Source organism: Talaromyces amestolkiae, assembly GCF_001896365.1.
Source record: "Talaromyces amestolkiae strain CIB chromosome Unknown scaffold1.1, whole genome shotgun sequence".
In the NCBI taxonomy this organism is placed as follows: Eukaryota; Fungi; Ascomycota; class Eurotiomycetes; order Eurotiales; family Trichocomaceae; genus Talaromyces; species Talaromyces amestolkiae.
The window spans coordinates 136144-154787 of record NW_024468037.1 but is presented as its reverse complement, the minus strand read 5'-3'; the positions used below and the strand labels follow the sequence as shown (position 1 = coordinate 154787).

The window sequence follows — 18644 nt, the reverse complement described above, 5'->3', positions numbered from 1 at the left end:
CCGTCGTTGGGCTGGTGGCGGTCACGGGACTTGCTTTCTTCTTTTCATCGCTTCTGCGACCTTCGCCGTCAATCAGTTTGAGTGTTGGCTTTCTTTGTTCGCTCTCGATAGTTACTGCACCGTCGTCTACTATTAGAGTGCTCAATACGGAGCGTCAATTACATGCTATGTGTTACATCTGATATCGTCAAAACCTATCACGTTGATTCACCGACACTAAGAACATAGATCTATTGATGCTGGCTGCTAGCTCGACTAAACGGGCATTATTTCCTGATATAGTAGCGTCTTTGTTTATTGTTGTCATTGTCGTTGTTGTATCGTACCTGGGCCGAACCATGGGACGAAGCTCGACGAACAAAGAATGGGCTATTAAATCGAGTTAGTCTCTGGCGTCGCGTACCATGGAATTGTTGACTGTGGTACGGTGCGGAGTATAACGTTAATCTTGTCCATCGCAACGTCTATCACAGGGCCAAGGGCTGATTCTTTGTTAGATTCATGACTCGGTCTGGTGTCATAGTTAAGCTTGAGCTTGATAGACCAGGCCAGACCACTCTATGCTCGATATCTAATACATTGATGAATATCGTTGCCATTTGAGGTGTCATTTCTTGATGATCTCCCAAGAACTTGACCCAAATAATCAGGGATTTGCATTGCATGCAAGCACTTAGCTTAGCACGCTGGTTATCCCAACCTTAGATTCTCAAGACAATCAATCTAACCGAGGATCTACTGACCCGAAAACCAGGGGATCAAGATCAAGATCTCAGAGACTACTGTACGACTACGTATGGGTTGAGGCAAGACGAGGAAGGAATTCGTGGCACCCAAAATTCGAGCCTAGACAGACCAGAGCACTGCCGCTTTGGGAATCAAGCTCCATCTTCAGCTCAAGCTCAGACCATGCAATGGAGCTTCGAGCTTGCAAGTCGTCTTCGACCCTCTCTCATTGACGGCTCGACCTACCGGCAGCAATTCCGTAAGGTAGTCTCTGTGCAGAGTACGGTACATACTGCATAGTCGACTCCGTACTTAATAGTCACTCGGTTGTACAATGGTCTCACTACAAGAAACACGCATCACAAAACACAACTCCGTCATTAAATAGAGCTCACATGCAACGTCTCAGCTCGGACAAAGGCAGACACACGTGTTATCTTGATATGAACGGTCTCTGGCCGGAAATTTTGCTTTTTCTTTCTTGGCTGATGGGTGGATGCTGGACCGTTGTGAGTGTCAAAAATCTCAAAATAGGTCACAGGATTGCAATCTAGGTCCAGATTTTTTGAGCTGCTCTACCCGTAATGATGGATCATGTCTGGCAGTGTCTCCAGTGAGACTTGAATTGTGGCGAGGGATGGTAGATCCTTCCATACCAGATCAGTAAGTTACCCGATATCCGGATAGCGACACAGAACAGGTAGCAAGACTAAGCTCACCAAGGAAACTACCAATGTTGATTACGAATTGTGCGGTTCGCTCCCGTGCGTTGCCGAACTTCGTCATCCACTCTGCCCCGTACGCCGTATGGAGCAGGAGCAACACAGGCTACACAGCCTGCTTTGTGTTTAATATGTGGGCGGGGGGCTGCTCCACACACGCACTTGTTTTGGAGTTATAACTTAGCACTCAGTATTATCCGTATTGGGAACGATGCACTACATAGTACTGAGTAGAAGTGGGCAAACTAACTTTCCAGTCCAAAGGCTCGGGAGGGATCTAGTCTCCAGTTGGCACCCTTTGCTAGTTTTGACTTTTGTCTTGACTCTGTTGTTTCAAGGTTAATGTTGGCTTATGGGCCGGCATACGTAGCTACACGGGACCTGCGTTGGTTGACTGTCAAACTGTCACTGCTGCATACACCTATTTGGTACGGTGTATACGTAGTCTATCTACGAACCATTCAGTGTTGGGTTACAGCCTGAAAACTCCGTTGGTCTTATTATTAGATGCTCGTGCCGAAATCATTAAAAGGGGCCGACACTCGTGGGCTGATGGAATTGTGCATAATGCAGCACCTTAACGAGTTAGTTCCTGGCACCTGGGTAACCAGTTCCAATCGGATCGAGACCTGCGGTTCAATGCTCCACAAGCACGGTACAAAATCACTCTGTTTCACAAAGCACAGTACGACCTCGGCTCTGTCTCCGTCGAGGCTTCAATTGAGTTACCAGATTTCGATTGACGCCCTCAAATATTTATCCAGAGTTTTACGAATTTCATAACCTCTATTAATTCGATGTCTGGCCGAGAACAAGTGGAGATCACTATATCGCCAAACAAATCAAAGAAAAGTGCACTGAAATTTGTGTCTACTCCATCCATCTAACACTATTACGGTATGGTTGGTTCCAAAGGATTTCATAAATTTCATATGGTCTGATGGATTAAGTTTCGACGGTCTGCATCTACACACAAAGTGGGCATAGACTCCCCAGGCGAATAAGTGTTCCCGGTCTCGTCGGGCTTCGTCCGTATATCCGGAGCAACAACCGACCCCATGGATGGCGGTGGCAACTAAACTGAAGTCGTAGACTCTGCGGAGACTGTCACTTGAAATGAGTCTCTCTTTCTTTGATTCTCTGTTAGAGACTTAGAGTTAGCTACATGACTAGCTACAGCATTAGTCGGATGTCTAAAGTCTTAGCTAGCAACCCAGCGGCTGGAGAATAATACCTTGTTGTGGTCAAGTCAGTCATTTAGTCGACTTGGCTGTTCTACCTAGGCGAAGAAAGTGTTGAAGACCGGTACAGGTCTAGATTCATCGACGATGAACTAGTAGATGCCAAATGGAGATTGTACAAGAATCATATGAAGAGAACAATGACATTTCTCCGAGGTAAGGATTGAGTAGAATGTGATTTGGGAAATGTGATAGTCAATGCAAGACAAGTTAGGCCATGGCATGCTGTCCTCTTGTGAGAGACATGTGTACGATATGGCCTCTGACGACATCTCCATCACGGCATAATGATCAGCTAGGTATACAAATGGTGATAAAGACGATTGAACAGGGTTTTGTAATTTTCATGACCTGCAGAGTAACCTTGTATATAATCTTCATGTTATTATTTTCAGATCCAATTTTTAACTGAAGAAGATCTATCTGCAAGTAATCAAATCGAATCCGCTGATGGTCGGTATATGTATGGAGTCTATCAATATCATGTAGTTATATACCTGGAGACTTGTAAACCCATCTGCAAGCGATCAGTGCGAATCGGCCCGCTAATAGTCGGTAAAGGGATATATGTTATTGTGAACAGGTATAATCGATGATGTAATATAATAGTAACCTCAAAACGACCCGATATGAGACCTCGAAATAACTGCCGTAGATTTATCATATAGCTATAACTATTTATTACATTCAAAGACCAATAGATCAAAACATCCCATCCATATCCAAATCCAAAAACTCTGGATTGCCCATATGCGCCGCATTCAGAATATCGTCTAGACTCGTATCCATGCCCGTAGTATCAAGGTCATGCGCCTCGTTGCCAGCACCATGATGGTCATTGGCAGTTGCTGCAACTGCATTGTTGAGAATCTGATCTATAGACTCCCCAGGTGCGGCTCCTTGATCGTTGGGAGTACCGTTGCCATTGCTGAGATCCATGACATCGTGTCCAGCTGCTGCCGCTGCTGCCGCGGCTTCCAGGTTCATATCGTCTATGATGTTGCTCACGTCGAGAGCGCCAACGTGTGCCGGTGGTGTCAACAGAGCATTTACGCGCCTGGTCAATCTGACTATTACCTCGGCGCGTGTAGGGTCCTTTTCCGATAGTTTTGGTACGTTCTGATGTTGTATCATCAGAGCCTGGCGGAGAGTCAAAAGTAGACACCGCGGGAATGCTTCTTTGGTGGTGTCTAAGGGATGGTAGATGGTCTGTTCCTGGGCAAAGGATTCTGGGATGGGCGCGCATATCAATGTGGCTGCGATATCGATTGCGAGGTCAAGACTGCCGCTGGCTTCTTCGGCTTGAGCCTTGAGTTCATCGAGCAAGACTGATAGGACATTTGATGCCGTGGACAAGCGTATACCGGCCAAGATCAGTCGATGCGTATAGGCATGAGGAGACATGCTCATTTCTGCACTCGCACTCCAGAGAACCAATCCCTGGAATGTAACTCTTATAGCACCACAGATACCATCGGCATGTGTGGTCCAGGAATCGAGCTCGGACCGACGGCTGTTCCCGTTACACTGGAAGGACAAGTACGGGTCAAGGATATCCAGAATAGCCTGGATTTCTTGTTGAATGTCTTGATGCGGACTTGGCTGGATATCAGACTGATTATCTGAACGCCCACCCGGTAGTCGCGTTCGTACGTCCTTCAATTGCTCCTCCAGGCCCCGTGCGGCGATGTTGAGTACTGTCCGATGGCATGCCTCTGCTTCCCCAGATATTGAACTAGGTTTGACAAGAGCATGGAGCACCTTCAGAAGAAGTAAGAGATCTGCTTCCGATGACTCCCAGATGTAGTTTCCCAGCCATTTGAGTGCAAAGACCAACGACGGCAACAAGAATGGTTGAAGTAAATCTGTCACGATCAGTCTCTACTGCAATACCAAGGCATCGACGGAACTCACATTCAAAGCCGCCTTTCATAGTGTCCAATTCTAGCATTCCCATTTCACACGCACCCAATGTCTGGCTGAATAAGGTAGCTACAAGCAAATAAAACTCTTGCGGACTGCATGATGACCATGTCTCTTCGCTGATTCCTTCTGACATGAAGAGTGCAGATATCCAATCACCAACACTCTTGTTCTGTTTTGCATCGAGCCCAGTTAGTTTCATACTGGTCGAGCCTCGTTCGAACAGTTTCAATACGAACGAGCTGCTTGCGGTGACACCGAGGTCATACTGGCTGAGGTCGTAGCGATATTTGAATGCCATAACAAGAAGCAATATACTACCGAATTCGTCATACACCGGTTGACTCTCGCCTATTCACCTGTTAGTCTGGTTTCATGATAAAAGACAAAGTGCCAACCTTGGTCTTCATCCCACTTCCAGGAGTCTAGAAGCGTGCACAGGGGCTGTAATATGCTTTTAGGACTACGAAACAATAACATTGCATCCAGGACCTGAGGGCGTCGAGAAAGAGAATCGCAAATGCTCTTGAGTGTGACCGTTTCTTTCTGTTCGCAAAGGGAATGTATGACCTGAAGACGTTAGGTGATAACACAGACATCGGTCTGGAAGTCTTACATCTGTTACTGCAGCGACAACAGCGCCTGCATTGCCTTCCATCATCTCAATCTCCGAAATCAATCGATCAGCAGCGCCTTGGTTAGATAGGATCTGCGCAACAATATTATCCTTGACGTATCTACCACCGACAGGTAGTGTCTGCATTGGATTTTCGCCCAGCAAGCGCTCAATGCTAGCCTCGGGAATCAAGCGATGAAGAGCGCATGCAAATAAAAACTCTTGCCGCACATCTGAAAGGACGGTATTTCCTGACATCTCGAACATTTGGGAGAAAGATGGGAACGCATTCGGGTCAACTCGATTGAGTGCATGACTTATACACATTTCCATGGGTATTTGTTCCATCGATGTGGCCACCATGCCAGCGATGAAGAGTGGCAATTTATTGACGAGGAATGACCGAAATATAAACATGTTCCGGGTTGACTCGTTTCGGTACATTGCATTAGATAGTACGTCGAATGTAGCGGTAATGAGCTCTTGGATGAGCACTTCTTGTTGACCCTGCGATTGTCAGTCATTTGCAAAATAGATATAGAGTACGATGCATACTCCGTAGCGGTTGGACAGGTAACTCAGTAACATTTCATCATCAAACAGAGGTCGGCCAATGAGCTAATCAAATTAACAGTCTTTTCATACGACAAAATTGGGCATACTTACTAAAGCATTGATGTAGACATAAAGTCCAGCTCTGGAATTGATTACTGGACCATCTAGAACGGACGCTTCAAATTGAAGGGCATTCATGTTCATGCCGTCCATCATCTGTACGTCGAGATCTTTAGATGGCGGCTCCCCATATAATTGGTAGCCCTTTTGTAAGCTGTCGAGTCGGTTTCGTAGATTCAGTGATATAGTGGCTGATGTTGACAGGTATGCAGTGAGAGCTTGCCCAAGCGTGATTTTGAAGTCTGAAAGAAGGTTAGTCATTTCCCAGTGTATAGAACAGTCCAGCCATACCTGATGTGCTCTCAGAAGTAAGAGCATCGTGGGCCTTAGTCGTTGCTGATAGAGCAACTAACAAAATGCCCAAGGACTCAAATAACGCTAGTGCATCCGGCGAGCTCATCAAGCCGCCCATTTGATGTTCATCAACAATGTTGCTCGCATGCCAGCGGGCCACATCCAGAATCCATTCGGCAGTTATCGCGAATATATTCTGGATATCTTTTGTGTTTAGAGATAGGCTGGAAGATGACAACGGCGCTATCAAGTCTTGCACGATACGGGTGTCAGTCATCAGCATTGAAGCTTTTTGGCTTTTTTCTGCTCCTATCGATTGATTCCCAAGGGAAGATCGCTTCCGTAGCCCATCAAGTAAGCTTGTCGTTCTAATCAATCCCAGCTTTCTCAGCGCGGTGGCATACCGCGGTATCAGTGGGTCATAAGGGAATATATTTGCGGTAATACACCGCGAGTCCAGAAATATATCAGCCAGAGATGCTTGCTGTAACGGCGCTCGTCTTGATAATATCTTGACTAGTTTGCGAAAGACATCCACCTCAATTCGGCGAGCCACGCTTTCATGGAGCAATTTCCTCCATTGCTCTGTTGATTTCATGTTGAGCAAGCTTCGTCAGACCAGTAATATTATTATATAGTCTGTATATAATGCAGAGCGCATGCTCGCTTAATTCGATGCTTGCTCGTGGCCTTTTTTGGATTCAAAATATGTGTCGGGGTATTTATGCGTTTCATGTCATTTTATTGATGGCCGGTCATTATACATAGTTTTAGACGTGTTTCGAACAAAGCGGCCGGCGCATCAATAGTTGTAAGGACTAGAGTGTCTTGCAAAACCCTGCGTTTGTTTGCCTGAAGTTGTATCGGATATCATCAAAGGATGAGGTTGATACACGTGATTAGGCATATGATTACGTAATATTACTAGCTTATCTCGGACTAGCGCCGTAGATACACTATTTCGCACAAGCCATCGTACACTCTCAATTGCAACAACCTCGACGTCTTGGGTATATACAACGAGCATTGTGTCAAAATATCTTTTAAAGCGTGATTTGGGGCTTCATTTTTGACAATGTTCCCATCATAACCAGCCCTATCGTAGCGTGACCCTGCAAAAGCGATCACCGATCCATCACTGAAATCTATCTGTGGAGCTCCGAGACCCTGGGTAATCTCGATATTAAGGGGTTGAAAATAATCCATCAATGTGGCTGACAGCCTGACGCAGTCACACCACAGATGTCTACGTTTTTGGGTCCCTCAAAGGCTCAAATATATGTCTCGTGTCTTGAATTTCAAGTCCCATTCTAAGAAATATCGTCCTTAAGCCGTACAACACTATACCAACTACGAAATTCCGCAGGTATTTCAACATCCTCAATACGTATAGATTAATTCCTGTGCCGTGATATCCATCATAAAGCAGGGTACCCTCCGTGGTTGGCTGAGCATTAGTCTGCTAGTGGAACCATACACTAGAAACATTCGAACATATGGACACACAGAAATCGATCGACATAACTTAGTCTCTTGTCCAAACCTAAAAGCACTTGTTCCGGTGAACTATGAACCCTATGAGCCGCTTTTCTTTTGCGAGATGGACGAGGGCTGAGGCTTTGATACGCTCGCAACCCAAAAGAACCGAGTCAAACCCGAAGCAAAGCCGTGTGGAACTGAAAGTTACTTCAATGATCTCAGTACGTAGTACATAGTGTGGACCATCATAGTCTCTCATAAAGATCATCTACCCCGAAATCTATCGATATCCATACATACGTAGCCATATCCTAAAGGGTTACTGACAGTTACGTTTCTCCACACAACCTTGGAAGAAATTACGTAGTAGTATCGAGTAAAAATGCGTCCCCACAGCTAGTATACCTGATACATAGGGTTCCTGATACTCGTAATCGTACTCAAACGACAATATCCACGCAGCGGCGAACTCGCACCATAACTCGTAACGGTAGTTTATATTCCCTCGCAAGCTGTGTAGGTACAACGGAGATGTCGTTACAATACGTGCAACTTTCCCACCTCCGTAACTGTCCCTGGATCCTACCAGCATAGTACACAAAAATTACATTGTGCATCGGATTGCGGACATTTCATATAACGCTCCTATTATAGGGCTCATCCCGTACAAACATACCGAAACAAGTTTCTTCTAAACATTTACCCACGGAACATACGTAGGTGTACATACTAGGTGAAATGACAATACCTCGGCTTTTGATGCAAATTGGACACACGTCCGTGATAGGTGCATATATTCAATGAATAAAATACCAACATTTGACCTGCGTCGACCAACGGGAAGGGTGGACGCATGTATGTACCATGGAAATATATTAAAGTCGCGAACTCAATTGTAACTTCATGTTTATAATTAGTTCTTTTAATAAATGGTATGTATTGAAACGTGTCCCTTTTCTTGAGAATTCGTTATACAAACTTACAAAGTTGCAATGGAGGCTTCCACGATTGCAGTCATCGACCAATCGTACCTTTTGAATAGACTGCGGTTCAGGGGCATGTGGGTATACAAGAGTTCAAGGCTGTTTAATTGAGGATGTGTTCTCCGTAGACCCAAATCAATCTACCCAATCACGAATTTTGGTCCCAGGTACGAAGATTATCATTACGCGTCTGTACTGTACAGAGCCCTACATTCAGCAATCCTAATATGAACAATATGTAGTGCGTAGTCGTATGTGGTCGTGCGTAACGCGAACAATTCTTAATGCTGGTCTCTATATCCGATCGGTCCCTCTGTAGAAATGCATGTCAATGCTGATCGTAAACTCCATCGATGCAGGCAGGAGGGTTGAATATGATCATGGTAAGGAGTATCTCGTATCATTCGTCTCTCGCGTGGTGCATTGGTTGCAGTGTATGCATCAGATAAAGAAATTCGTAACGCGTCTGCTGAGCAGTAAATACCGAAGTGAAAAGTATTATGACGGCGAGAATATAATGTCGTAATAGTATATAGAAAGAGATCTTATCTTGACCCTCGATTTCTCGAATGAAATGACGAAGAATCATGCAGCGTATCAGGGAACCGAGGTCCAACCATCCAATCCTCCATCGCCAACCATTCGCTCCAACTTCGCTCAGCAGCCTCAAGTTCGGAGTCAATGGGCCCTTGTAGTGGCCGTAGGAAAGGCACTGTCTCTGACGGTCCCATATCGTAATCCTTCTTCACTGCAGCCCATCCACCGCTCTTAGCGGCAAAGAGATAATTTCGACGTTCGTGCTCGTGTAAGGGTCCCACACCGGCGGTCCAGTCGTCTCCAAAGAATCCATGTAGTACTCCAGGAAAGTCCATTCCAGTGGCGACGAGACGTCTGATATAAGGGATCAAAGAGACTGATGACACTGCATGAGGCGTCTGGTTCGAAAGCGAGGGACCTGTTCCCGGAGCTGGTGTGCTCGAATTGAAGACTGGGTATGGCTGCTTTTGAAACGGAAGCTGGATATTGAGAAAGGCCGAAAGTGCCTGGACTGGAACGCTATGTTGCGCATAGTCGACGAAATATCTCTGACAACTTTGGTACCGTGGATACCATTCAAAAATGTCGAAATTGGCGTCTTCAGACCCTTGAGATGCCTCGGATAGGCCAGCCATCGTGGCAGGATCAAATTGCTGGTCTGAACCACTCATGCCGGCAGGTGGCTCATGCGCGTTGGTGGGTGAGGAGTCCGTACTTCTGGCTGGGCTGGAGCTGATCACATTGTCAATAGGATTCTCAGATCGAGTCTTTCATTTCATAGCCAAATCTTTCCATTCCAGCTCGTTTCTGTGTTCGATTCGGGAGTACAGGAGGGGACACAGAATATCAGGGAATACCCAGCAGCGGCTCAAATGTTAGACATTGCACTCCACTTTAGAGTAGTCCGAGTCGGGACTTCACTGACAGCTGAAACAGTACAAAAATGACACGAATATACTCCGTATGCAGAGAACATGTTAGATGGGGGCCATTACCTACTTGCGGACAAAAAAGTTCCTTCCTCGTCGGATCACCACACGTAATCTAGACCCCAACCTGACCGATTCAGGAGTGTCACGGCGCAAGGCAGACGAAGTAGAGTCGCGACCCAAGTGTGGACGAGGTGTATCAAACAACGACTCTAGGCGAGATAACGAGTGCATATAGAGAGAGACAGGACATGCGGCTATGGTGGAAAAGCCGTTTTGATTGCGCGAGGGGAAGAAGTGTCACGGCGGGCAGAGCCCCATAAGGAGGGGCGTGATTATTAGCTTTATTAAGATTGGATCAGACGACTCGATTTCAGAAGCAGATGATAAGACGAGATGTGTAATCTGAAAGGAGTGGCAAGATGCAGAAGAAAGTGGAAAGAAGATACACGAAGAAGAAAGGAAATGGGATGAGGACAAACTTAAGTGATGGATGGATTGGATGAAGCTGGACGATTATTGAATGATTGACACTGTACCTCAAATCTTCGACCGTTTAAACCGTACGGTAACGGAAATTACAACCGGGACGGGGTCGTATTGAAACATTGGAATTTATCCTTGGGCTGCTTATTGCGGAGCCACAGATGCAGAGAAGTCAAGAAAGGACGAGAAAAAGTAACCATGGATAGCTGGATCTGTGGGCAATGTGGGCCTGCTGCCATGCCGCCATACCTCCAAGATCGTGGTCAATGTCAGTCCGTTTAGGACAGTAGGAGATACGGCAAAGAAACAATGCTAGGAGACATCGTCGATTACAAGGTCTAGGGGTTGGGTGCCACCCGTATCCTGTCGAAATAAGCACGCAGAGGCAAATTGAGGCGCATGTCTGGACGTCGAGTATGGGACAAACGGAATATAAATGTCTAATAGAATCCACACACATTTAGTTATCAACCGTGAATATAGCAGTCCTGGAGAAAGTCAATTCAGAAATTCAGCTGTGATGTCCCTGTCCACTATATTTGGATGGCGTGTCATTGGGCATTGGCTTTGACGTATTTTCGAAAAGTCGACGCTCGTCGCCTAACGTCGCCGTCTGATTGCTCAGGGTTTCCCCATCGCGATTTAGCCAACTTGGTCGTTAGGTGCGCGCAGTTACGTACGCTGATAGGCACTAGGGAGTCTCTAACTAAGGTAGAGTGCGAGACAAGTGCAAATAAGTGCAAACAAGCGCCTCCATTTCGGCTTCCATATTTCCCTTTTGTCCAGTCCCCAGCCGAACTAGCCTAATTCGCCACCACCAACCACGGCGCACTGCATGCTTTTCGTCTTTTGACTCTTGACTGTTTTCGTAAATGAGACTCCGCCCGTCGGGGAGAATGTCTTGTTATTTTTCTGGTGTCAGATCTGATTGGGCCGACGTGAGAAATGATTACTCCCTGTGAGACTTTAGTAGTTGCTAAAGAAACAAGTCGGATTTAGGCGTATGGTCTCGTCCGGTCTTTTTCTTCTGTCGTTTGCTTTGCGACCCCTTTTGGCGAAATGCCCACAATCAGAAGGACCAAATTATTGTTTAGTCGCAACGTTTCGAATGAGAACAAAGCAAGTATCGAGGCAGAAGTTGTGACTCTGGACGGGAATCGGTTCTGCTGATAAGGCACGTGGCCCGCGAAAGAAAGACTCGTATCGTATCCGGCATGACCGTATTGTTACCGATACATATCCGTGAAGCCCGTAGTCGACTCAGGGAACACGCAAGGGAAACCCACAGGATTCTAGACCAGAAGGATTCATTAGTCTACGAAATAGCTATCCGCAAAAAGTCTGCGCTTCATCACAATGATGGAGAGAATATGTACAAACAAGGCTGTTTGCTGGGCACCTCATGCATCTTCCTCAGCCACAGATCACAAATCGCCTACTCCGTATGTACGTGCGTATATCGATCGGAGAGGCTGAAGTCAGCGAGGTCAAAGCATTGCCTGCTGTGGCTAGAGAGCGTCGATCGTTTGTAATCTTTAAGACCCTTAGCCTTCTTGAGACAGATCAATAGTTGGATTTAGCTTGCGCGGCCCTTGTGTCACATGTATTACATGTCACCAGCCACAGTTCACCGCCTCTCTTTGAGAATTGATCTATCGATTTGTCTTCCGCGCGCCAATAACAAGCCCGATCAACAATCTTATGTCAGGGGTTCCTGGTCGGGAATCTCCTACAGAACTGTCAAAGTTGACTTCATCTGATCGGGGTGGCCGAGGCTGCCTGCTCTTCTAAGGAAGAGATTCGTCTCGTCACGGGATTTTTTGGTCAAAATTACGTCATGGCAGATCACTGCTGTCTCCGATGCCCCGCGTTGATCTTGTGCTTTGTTGAGCAACTCAAAAGTACAGCACGACGATACCAGACGAAACCAAAGTGAGGCGCCTATGCAGCTGATCTAGCTGTATACAGAGATCTATTAACTTTCATAGTCTTTTCAATCAATTCCTGGTATTGGCTTAGTCCCCGCCAACGAGCAACTATGGCAACGTCCAAAAGCACATACTCGCTGTCATCGACCATCAAAGTCAGCTTCCCCTCTTTGTCCAAAAATGAATGACTGATACGAGCATAGCGATAGCTCGCCAATGGAAAGTTGATGCCAAGACTTCAATTGGGGGTTTATTTGACGTCGGGAAGAGAGACGGAAGTTGCAGTCAAGAATGCTTTAGAGGTGAGCCCATATGATTTGTTGTTGTGTGGAAGCTGACATGGTGACTCCAGGCTGGCTATCGAGGGTATGTTGCTTCTATTACTATCATGATGGCAACTGCTAATTGCAACAGACTCGACAGCGCTCAAATGTACCACAACGAAAGAGAAGTCGGCCGAGCTATTCTACGCTTTCTCGAAACCGAACAGGACAAACCCAACGGCTTGAAACGCGAAGACATTTTCTTCACGTCGAAGTTGGCTTCCAATGTGAGCTACGATGCTACGCGGCAATCTATCAAGAAATCCATCCAAGCTTCTGGACTGGGTTATATTGATCTTTTCCTGATCCATTCGCCTTATGGTGGTAAGGCAAAGCGTCTCGAGTGCTGGCGTGCGCTGGAAGATGCGTATAAAGAGGAGGAGATTCGTGCCGTAGGCGTGAGCAACTACGGCATCAAACACTTACAAGAACTATTGGCGACAAATCCGAAAGTCTTTCCAGCCGTCAATCAGATTGAAATCCATCCCTTCAATACGCGGACTGAGATAGCACAGTTCTGCCAAGAGAATGGTATCGTGGTCGAGGCATATGCGCCGCTTGCTCGTGCCTACCGTTTCCGCCATCCGACGATTGTTTCCCTGGCAGAAAAATATGGGTGTACCCCGGCACAGTTGATGGTGCGATGGAGTTTGCAGCATGGTTATGTGCCCTTGCCCAAAAGCGTCAAGAAGGATCGCATTGTAGCGAATGCGCAAGTCGAGGGATTTGAGATTGACTCAGCAGATATGGACACGATGGATGGATTGGATGAGTATTTGGTCACAGGTAAGTTCTCATCAATCTTCACTTATACAGACCCAGCTAACCATGAGGTCAGACTGGGATCCAGTAGATGCGCCATGATCGTCTCAAAGCATATATGTATAGCATATACGTAGTACGTATATGTTAACAACATATGCAATTGGCCGACCGTAGCTACTGCAAAAAATAATAATAATAATAAAAAGCAACGTGACGATCAAAAAAAAAAAGAAAAAAGAAAAAAGAAAACATTTCCTGAATAATGGCATTATACAATGTCTGGCTTATCTGTGGCCTCCCGGTGGCGGAGAGCCTTGTTGGTGCCTTGGAGCCTGAGGTGAGTCAGACATCGCCGAGTATCGGAGCCAGAGCAGCTGACTGGGATATTTTTCCCAGTATTCTTTATTATCAATTCGATTAGAAAAAACATTTAATTGAATATTATGCGAAAAGAAAGACTCAATTGATGAATGAAAAATGAAGTCATGGTAGATCGACATGGGCATTGACCTCATCACGACCAGCATCTATGGCTGTGGTTGGCCCGATAAGGATATGCACAGTAGTCTCTACTAAGTAGTACTAACTACATGGTAGAGGTTATTTCAAGAAAAGAGAGGCAAATAAATGCCTAGCTCAAAGTATATACAGCCATGGCATTGTAAGCGCTGCACCCGCATGATCAATGTCCATGATAATGAAAAATAAAAAGAATAATTTGTATGGGATCCATGGGACGCAGCAGCTCCGGCCGTCGGCCTGGGTTCCTTCCATTCTTGTCGGACGGCTGCCGTTCCCGGTACCTTCCTTCCTCGTTAGGACAGTCCGTATATAGACGACAGAATGTATATAATGACTTTTTCTCCCCTCTACACTCTTCTTTACTTCTTCCTCTGTTGCCCAGTCTCAGTGCATACTACGTATTCGATAGATAATAATCCATATCCAGATCACGTCCCAGTCATATACACTTCACAGATAGATAACATCACATCCACCATGTCAAACTTGCCTTCGGAACCTGAGTTCGAGCAGGCCTACAAAGGTATGTGACCAGCCATTGATCGCATTGCGACCCAGCGTCTAACAAAACCAGAACTCGCCTCAACTCTCGAAAACTCATCTCTCTTTCAGAAACATCCCGAATATCGCAAGGCGCTCAAGGTCGCCTCGATCCCCGAACGCGTCATTCAGTTCCGTGTTGTCTGGGAAGATGACAAGGGCGAGGTATTTCTTTTTTCATTTCTTTACATATTACATACTGATATTGTACAGCTGCAAGTCAACCGCGGTTACCGGGTGCAATTCAACTCTGCCCTAGGTCCATACAAGGGCGGTCTCAGATTTCACCCCAGTGTCAACCTGTCCATTCTCAAATTCCTTGGGTTTGAGCAAATCTTCAAAAATGCGTTGACCGGATGTATGTCCTTTATTCCCTCGTTTTTGATACTAGACTAACGACTGTAGTAAACATGGGCGGCGGCAAAGGAGGTGCCGACTTTGACCCCAAAGGAAAATCAGACAATGAGATCCGCAAATTCTGCGTCGGGTTCATGACTGAATTGTCGCGCCACATTGGTGCTGATACTGATGTGCCTGCCGGCGATATTGGTGTCTCTGGACGAGAGATTGGATACATGTTTGGACAGTACAAGAAGATTCGTAACCAGTGGGAAGGTGTTCTCACTGGTAAGGGCTTGTCCTGGGGAGGAAGCTTGATTCGCCCCGAGGCTACTGGATACGGTCTTGTTTATGTATGTTCTCCACCATTCGAATCTCAAGTGCATACTAACGGAGTAGTACGTTCAACACATGATTCAACACGCCAGCAAAGGCAAGGAGTCTTTTGAAGGTAAACGCGTCGTGGTCTCTGGCTCAGGCAACGTCGCCCAATATGCAGCTTTGAAAGTTATCGAACTAGGCGGAACAGTCGTTTCTTTGTCAGACAGCAAAGGATCCCTTGTCATCGCCAACGAGACGGATGGCTTCACACCTGAAGAGATCTATGCCATTGCCGACCTCAAGGTTGCCCGCCGCCAACTTAGCTCCATCTTCTCCGCCGACGCTGCAGAAGCGAAATTGTTCAGCACCGAGAAATTCAAATATATCGAAAATGCTCGCCCATGGCTCCACGTCGGCAAAGTCGACGTCGCTTTGCCATGTGCCACACAGAACGAAATTTCTGGCGAAGAAGCAAACGGTCTAATTGACGCGGGCGTCAAATTCGTTGCCGAGGGATCAAATATGGGTTCTACCCAAGAAGCCATCGATATCTTTGAGGCGGACCGAACCTCCAAAGCTGAGAGTATATGGTACGCACCCGGCAAAGCTGCTAATCTCGGTGGTGTCGCCGTCTCTGGTCTTGAGATGGCGCAGAACTCGGCCCGACTCAGCTGGACCCGGGAAGAGGTCGACGCTAAGCTCAAGGATATCATGAAAGCGTCCTTTGAGAATGGATTGGAGACTGCCAAGGAATTTGTGCCGTCGTCCGGAGAGGAGTTGCCTTCTCTTGTTGCGGGAAGTAATATTGCGGGCTTTATGAAGGTGGCAGCTGCCATGAAGGACCAGGGAGATTGGTGGTGATTTTTGGTTCAATACTTGTATAATGCTTTAGATTGAATAGATTTCTTATGATCATGACTGCCACGGCGATACCAATTCAAGCACCGTGTTCTCCCTTCCAACCAACGCCACAATTTCTCTCGTTTCGACATTCTGTACTAAAACAAGACAAGCCTTGACTTTGCCGAACCATCCATCTCCACCAAAAAGATTGTTCGTACATACTATCCTCCGAGAGAGGAGGACGCTATCCCTCAACTCCTTCCGCGGTGACCACATCGTCGTCGAAACAGGTTGCAAACCCCATATAATGCCTAATATTCTCGCTTTTGACCCATTCTCGTCATCTGATGGGAAAGGCAGATCCAGTCTCCAACTTTGACTTCGATGCGCACCGCTCTGATACGGTTTGATAACCGTCGTCCCCATCCCTTCGCCAACGACCAATAACTCCATCCCGTCGCCCTCGACACCACATTTACTTTTGTATATGGTATTATACCGATAAATAACGACTATACTCTTGTAGAACCCCGGCCACGGATCCGGCGACGCAATATGAACCATCCTGTTCGTGTCGAGCGTCAATGTCTGTGTATTAGGGTCGATCTTGGCTTCCAGTGTGGCTGTGATGTCTAGTCCGCCCCAGTTTGCGTATAGAATGTCCAGCGAAGGTGGGATATCGAGTTCGGTACCTTCTTCCGCGAAGCTCACTTGGAAATATTGATGTTCGTTGTTGTTATCCTTAGCGGAAGTGTAGGTGTAGGTAACAGACAAGAATTTGATGTATCCTGGACTCGGGTCGTGAGTGAGCAGTTGCATGTCCGTTGCCATGATGGCGGTTTGACCATTCTGAATCAAGGAGGTGATATGCTGCGTCATGTCGAGGTTGTGCCAGGATGCTATTACTATCTCCACCCCTCTTCTGGCAGCGGACTCAACTGGACTCTCCTCTAAATTAACACCTTGATCAAAGTCAATAACCACTACATCATCCTCTTGCGCAAATGCTTTTTGCACCGCCGAGTACGACGTCGAAACTTGTCGGCCGTGACGATGCACGACCCTTTTCCGCCACGCCATGGAGAATGCCTTGACGTGACCCGGGAACGGATCGCCGCCAAAGGCTTCATTCGTAATGATGAACTGAAGCGGTCTTGATCTCAGATGCTGCTGATGCTGGCGATGCGTATCAATCATCCTTTGCAGGATAGAGGTCACATTGCGCGGCCCATACACCGCGGATATAACCTCCCAATACGTCTCTGTCCCTGTTTCCGTCTCCTCACCATCAGGCTGATTGAGTAYCCCCGCCGCAATCGCGCGCCCAGCCCATTGTAGTATCATGCTTTTGTGCTGCTCAACCTGCGTTTCCGAAATGCCGTGTTTCTGCATCTCAGTCACCAGATCAACCCACAGATCAGTCCTGCCACCTCCTTCTTCTTTTTCAATCTCAATCTCAGCCTGTATCTCAGTCTGAATCTCCACCAAAGTTGACGTCTCCGAATCCCGCCTTTTCAGCTTCGTCTTCGTCTCACTCTGCAGGCTAATCAACACATCCTCCAACGTCCTCAGAATCTTTTCTTGTGTCTCTCCCAGTTGCGTAGTCGACGAATCGACATAATCCAACAACAAACTCGAATTGAACGCCGCTATCATCGCCGAGATACCCGTAATCCTCGCACGGAACGCATTCGCTTCGTTCTGGGACCATTTCAGTCTATACAGTCCCCTTGGAACGGTGCCAGCGGGTATCTTGCGTTGCAGATCTTCGAGTAAAGTAGAAGCAAGATGCACGATTTCCTCTAATTTCGCTTCATTGTATCCACCTCCATTTTTGTCACTGGCAGGATCTGTGGATGGATGGGTAGCGAGCCGATTGCCCAGCCGCTGCAAGGTGATTTCCAGCGCGCGAATGTCGTCGCATAACTCCTTGTACCGGTCCTGCGCGCCATGGTAGGCGTCGTAGATATTGTACGCTGTTTGGGCGAGGGTTAGCACGTCCGGGGCGCCGGGGGGTGCGAACATCTCTCTCTTCTCTTTTCACGGTAATCACAAAAGAAAAACTCAAAAACAAAATTCAAGATAGGTATTATACTGCTAGGAATAGGAAGACATACAGAAACATCGCAATAGCGACTTCATATCCTCCACGTTCCTTCGGGGGAAGTAACAATTAATAAAGTAAAGTGTCAATAATAATAGGCAACCTCTAAGCTCGTATTCAGCTTAGTTGATGTCGGCACGGGCTCTGCTCTTAGCGGTCAGCGCGTAAAGAAAAAAAAAGTAATATATGCAGTACCTAGGATAATTACGGTCGGGCGTCCGTGTTTTGTTTAAATATAGCGCGGGGCTGTAGTGTGCTGTCATCCCGCGTTAGAATAGCCTCAATGATCCTTGCTAGTGCGGTGGCAAATATAGACAAAATAGAGTAATATCATTATGGTATGTATAT

At 46.7% G+C, this 18644-nt stretch overlaps 5 protein-coding genes across 5 annotated transcripts; 2 read left to right on the top strand and 3 right to left on the bottom strand.

Annotated features, from left to right (window-relative positions):
- Window positions 1-3391: 3391 nt before the first annotated feature.
- BHQ10_000051 (uncharacterized protein) lies at window positions 3392-6480 on the bottom strand (the record flags this gene model as incomplete). The annotated part of the gene is made up of 8 exons (XM_040877538.1): window positions 3392-4554; window positions 4604-4668; window positions 4720-4963; window positions 5011-5182; window positions 5229-5735; window positions 5784-5846; window positions 5895-6145; window positions 6195-6480. 8 exons carry the CDS (start codon window positions 6478-6480, stop codon window positions 3392-3394), a joined length of 2751 nt encoding a protein of 916 aa, XP_040728556.1.
- A 2724-nt stretch (window positions 6481-9204) lies between these two features.
- BHQ10_000050 (uncharacterized protein) lies at window positions 9205-9831 on the bottom strand (the record flags this gene model as incomplete). The annotated part of the gene is made up of 1 exon (XM_040877427.1): window positions 9205-9831. One exon carries the CDS (start codon window positions 9829-9831, stop codon window positions 9205-9207), a length of 627 nt encoding a protein of 208 aa, XP_040728555.1.
- A 2818-nt stretch (window positions 9832-12649) lies between these two features.
- BHQ10_000049 (uncharacterized protein) lies at window positions 12650-13726 on the top strand (the record flags this gene model as incomplete). The annotated part of the gene is made up of 5 exons (XM_040877315.1): window positions 12650-12694; window positions 12749-12841; window positions 12892-12905; window positions 12954-13648; window positions 13701-13726. 5 exons carry the CDS (start codon window positions 12650-12652, stop codon window positions 13724-13726), a joined length of 873 nt encoding a protein of 290 aa, XP_040728554.1.
- Window positions 13727-14626: 900 nt separating this feature from the next.
- BHQ10_000048 (uncharacterized protein) lies at window positions 14627-16210 on the top strand (the record flags this gene model as incomplete). The annotated part of the gene is made up of 5 exons (XM_040877204.1): window positions 14627-14672; window positions 14724-14854; window positions 14903-15047; window positions 15095-15381; window positions 15428-16210. 5 exons carry the CDS (start codon window positions 14627-14629, stop codon window positions 16208-16210), a joined length of 1392 nt encoding a protein of 463 aa, XP_040728553.1.
- A 51-nt stretch (window positions 16211-16261) lies between these two features.
- On the bottom strand, window positions 16262-18217 carry BHQ10_000047 (uncharacterized protein; the record flags this gene model as incomplete). The annotated part of the gene is made up of 1 exon (XM_040877093.1): window positions 16262-18217. The coding sequence occupies one exon, from the start codon at window positions 18215-18217 to the stop codon at window positions 16262-16264; it is 1956 nt and encodes a 651-aa protein (XP_040728552.1).
- Window positions 18218-18644: the final 427 nt, after the last annotated feature.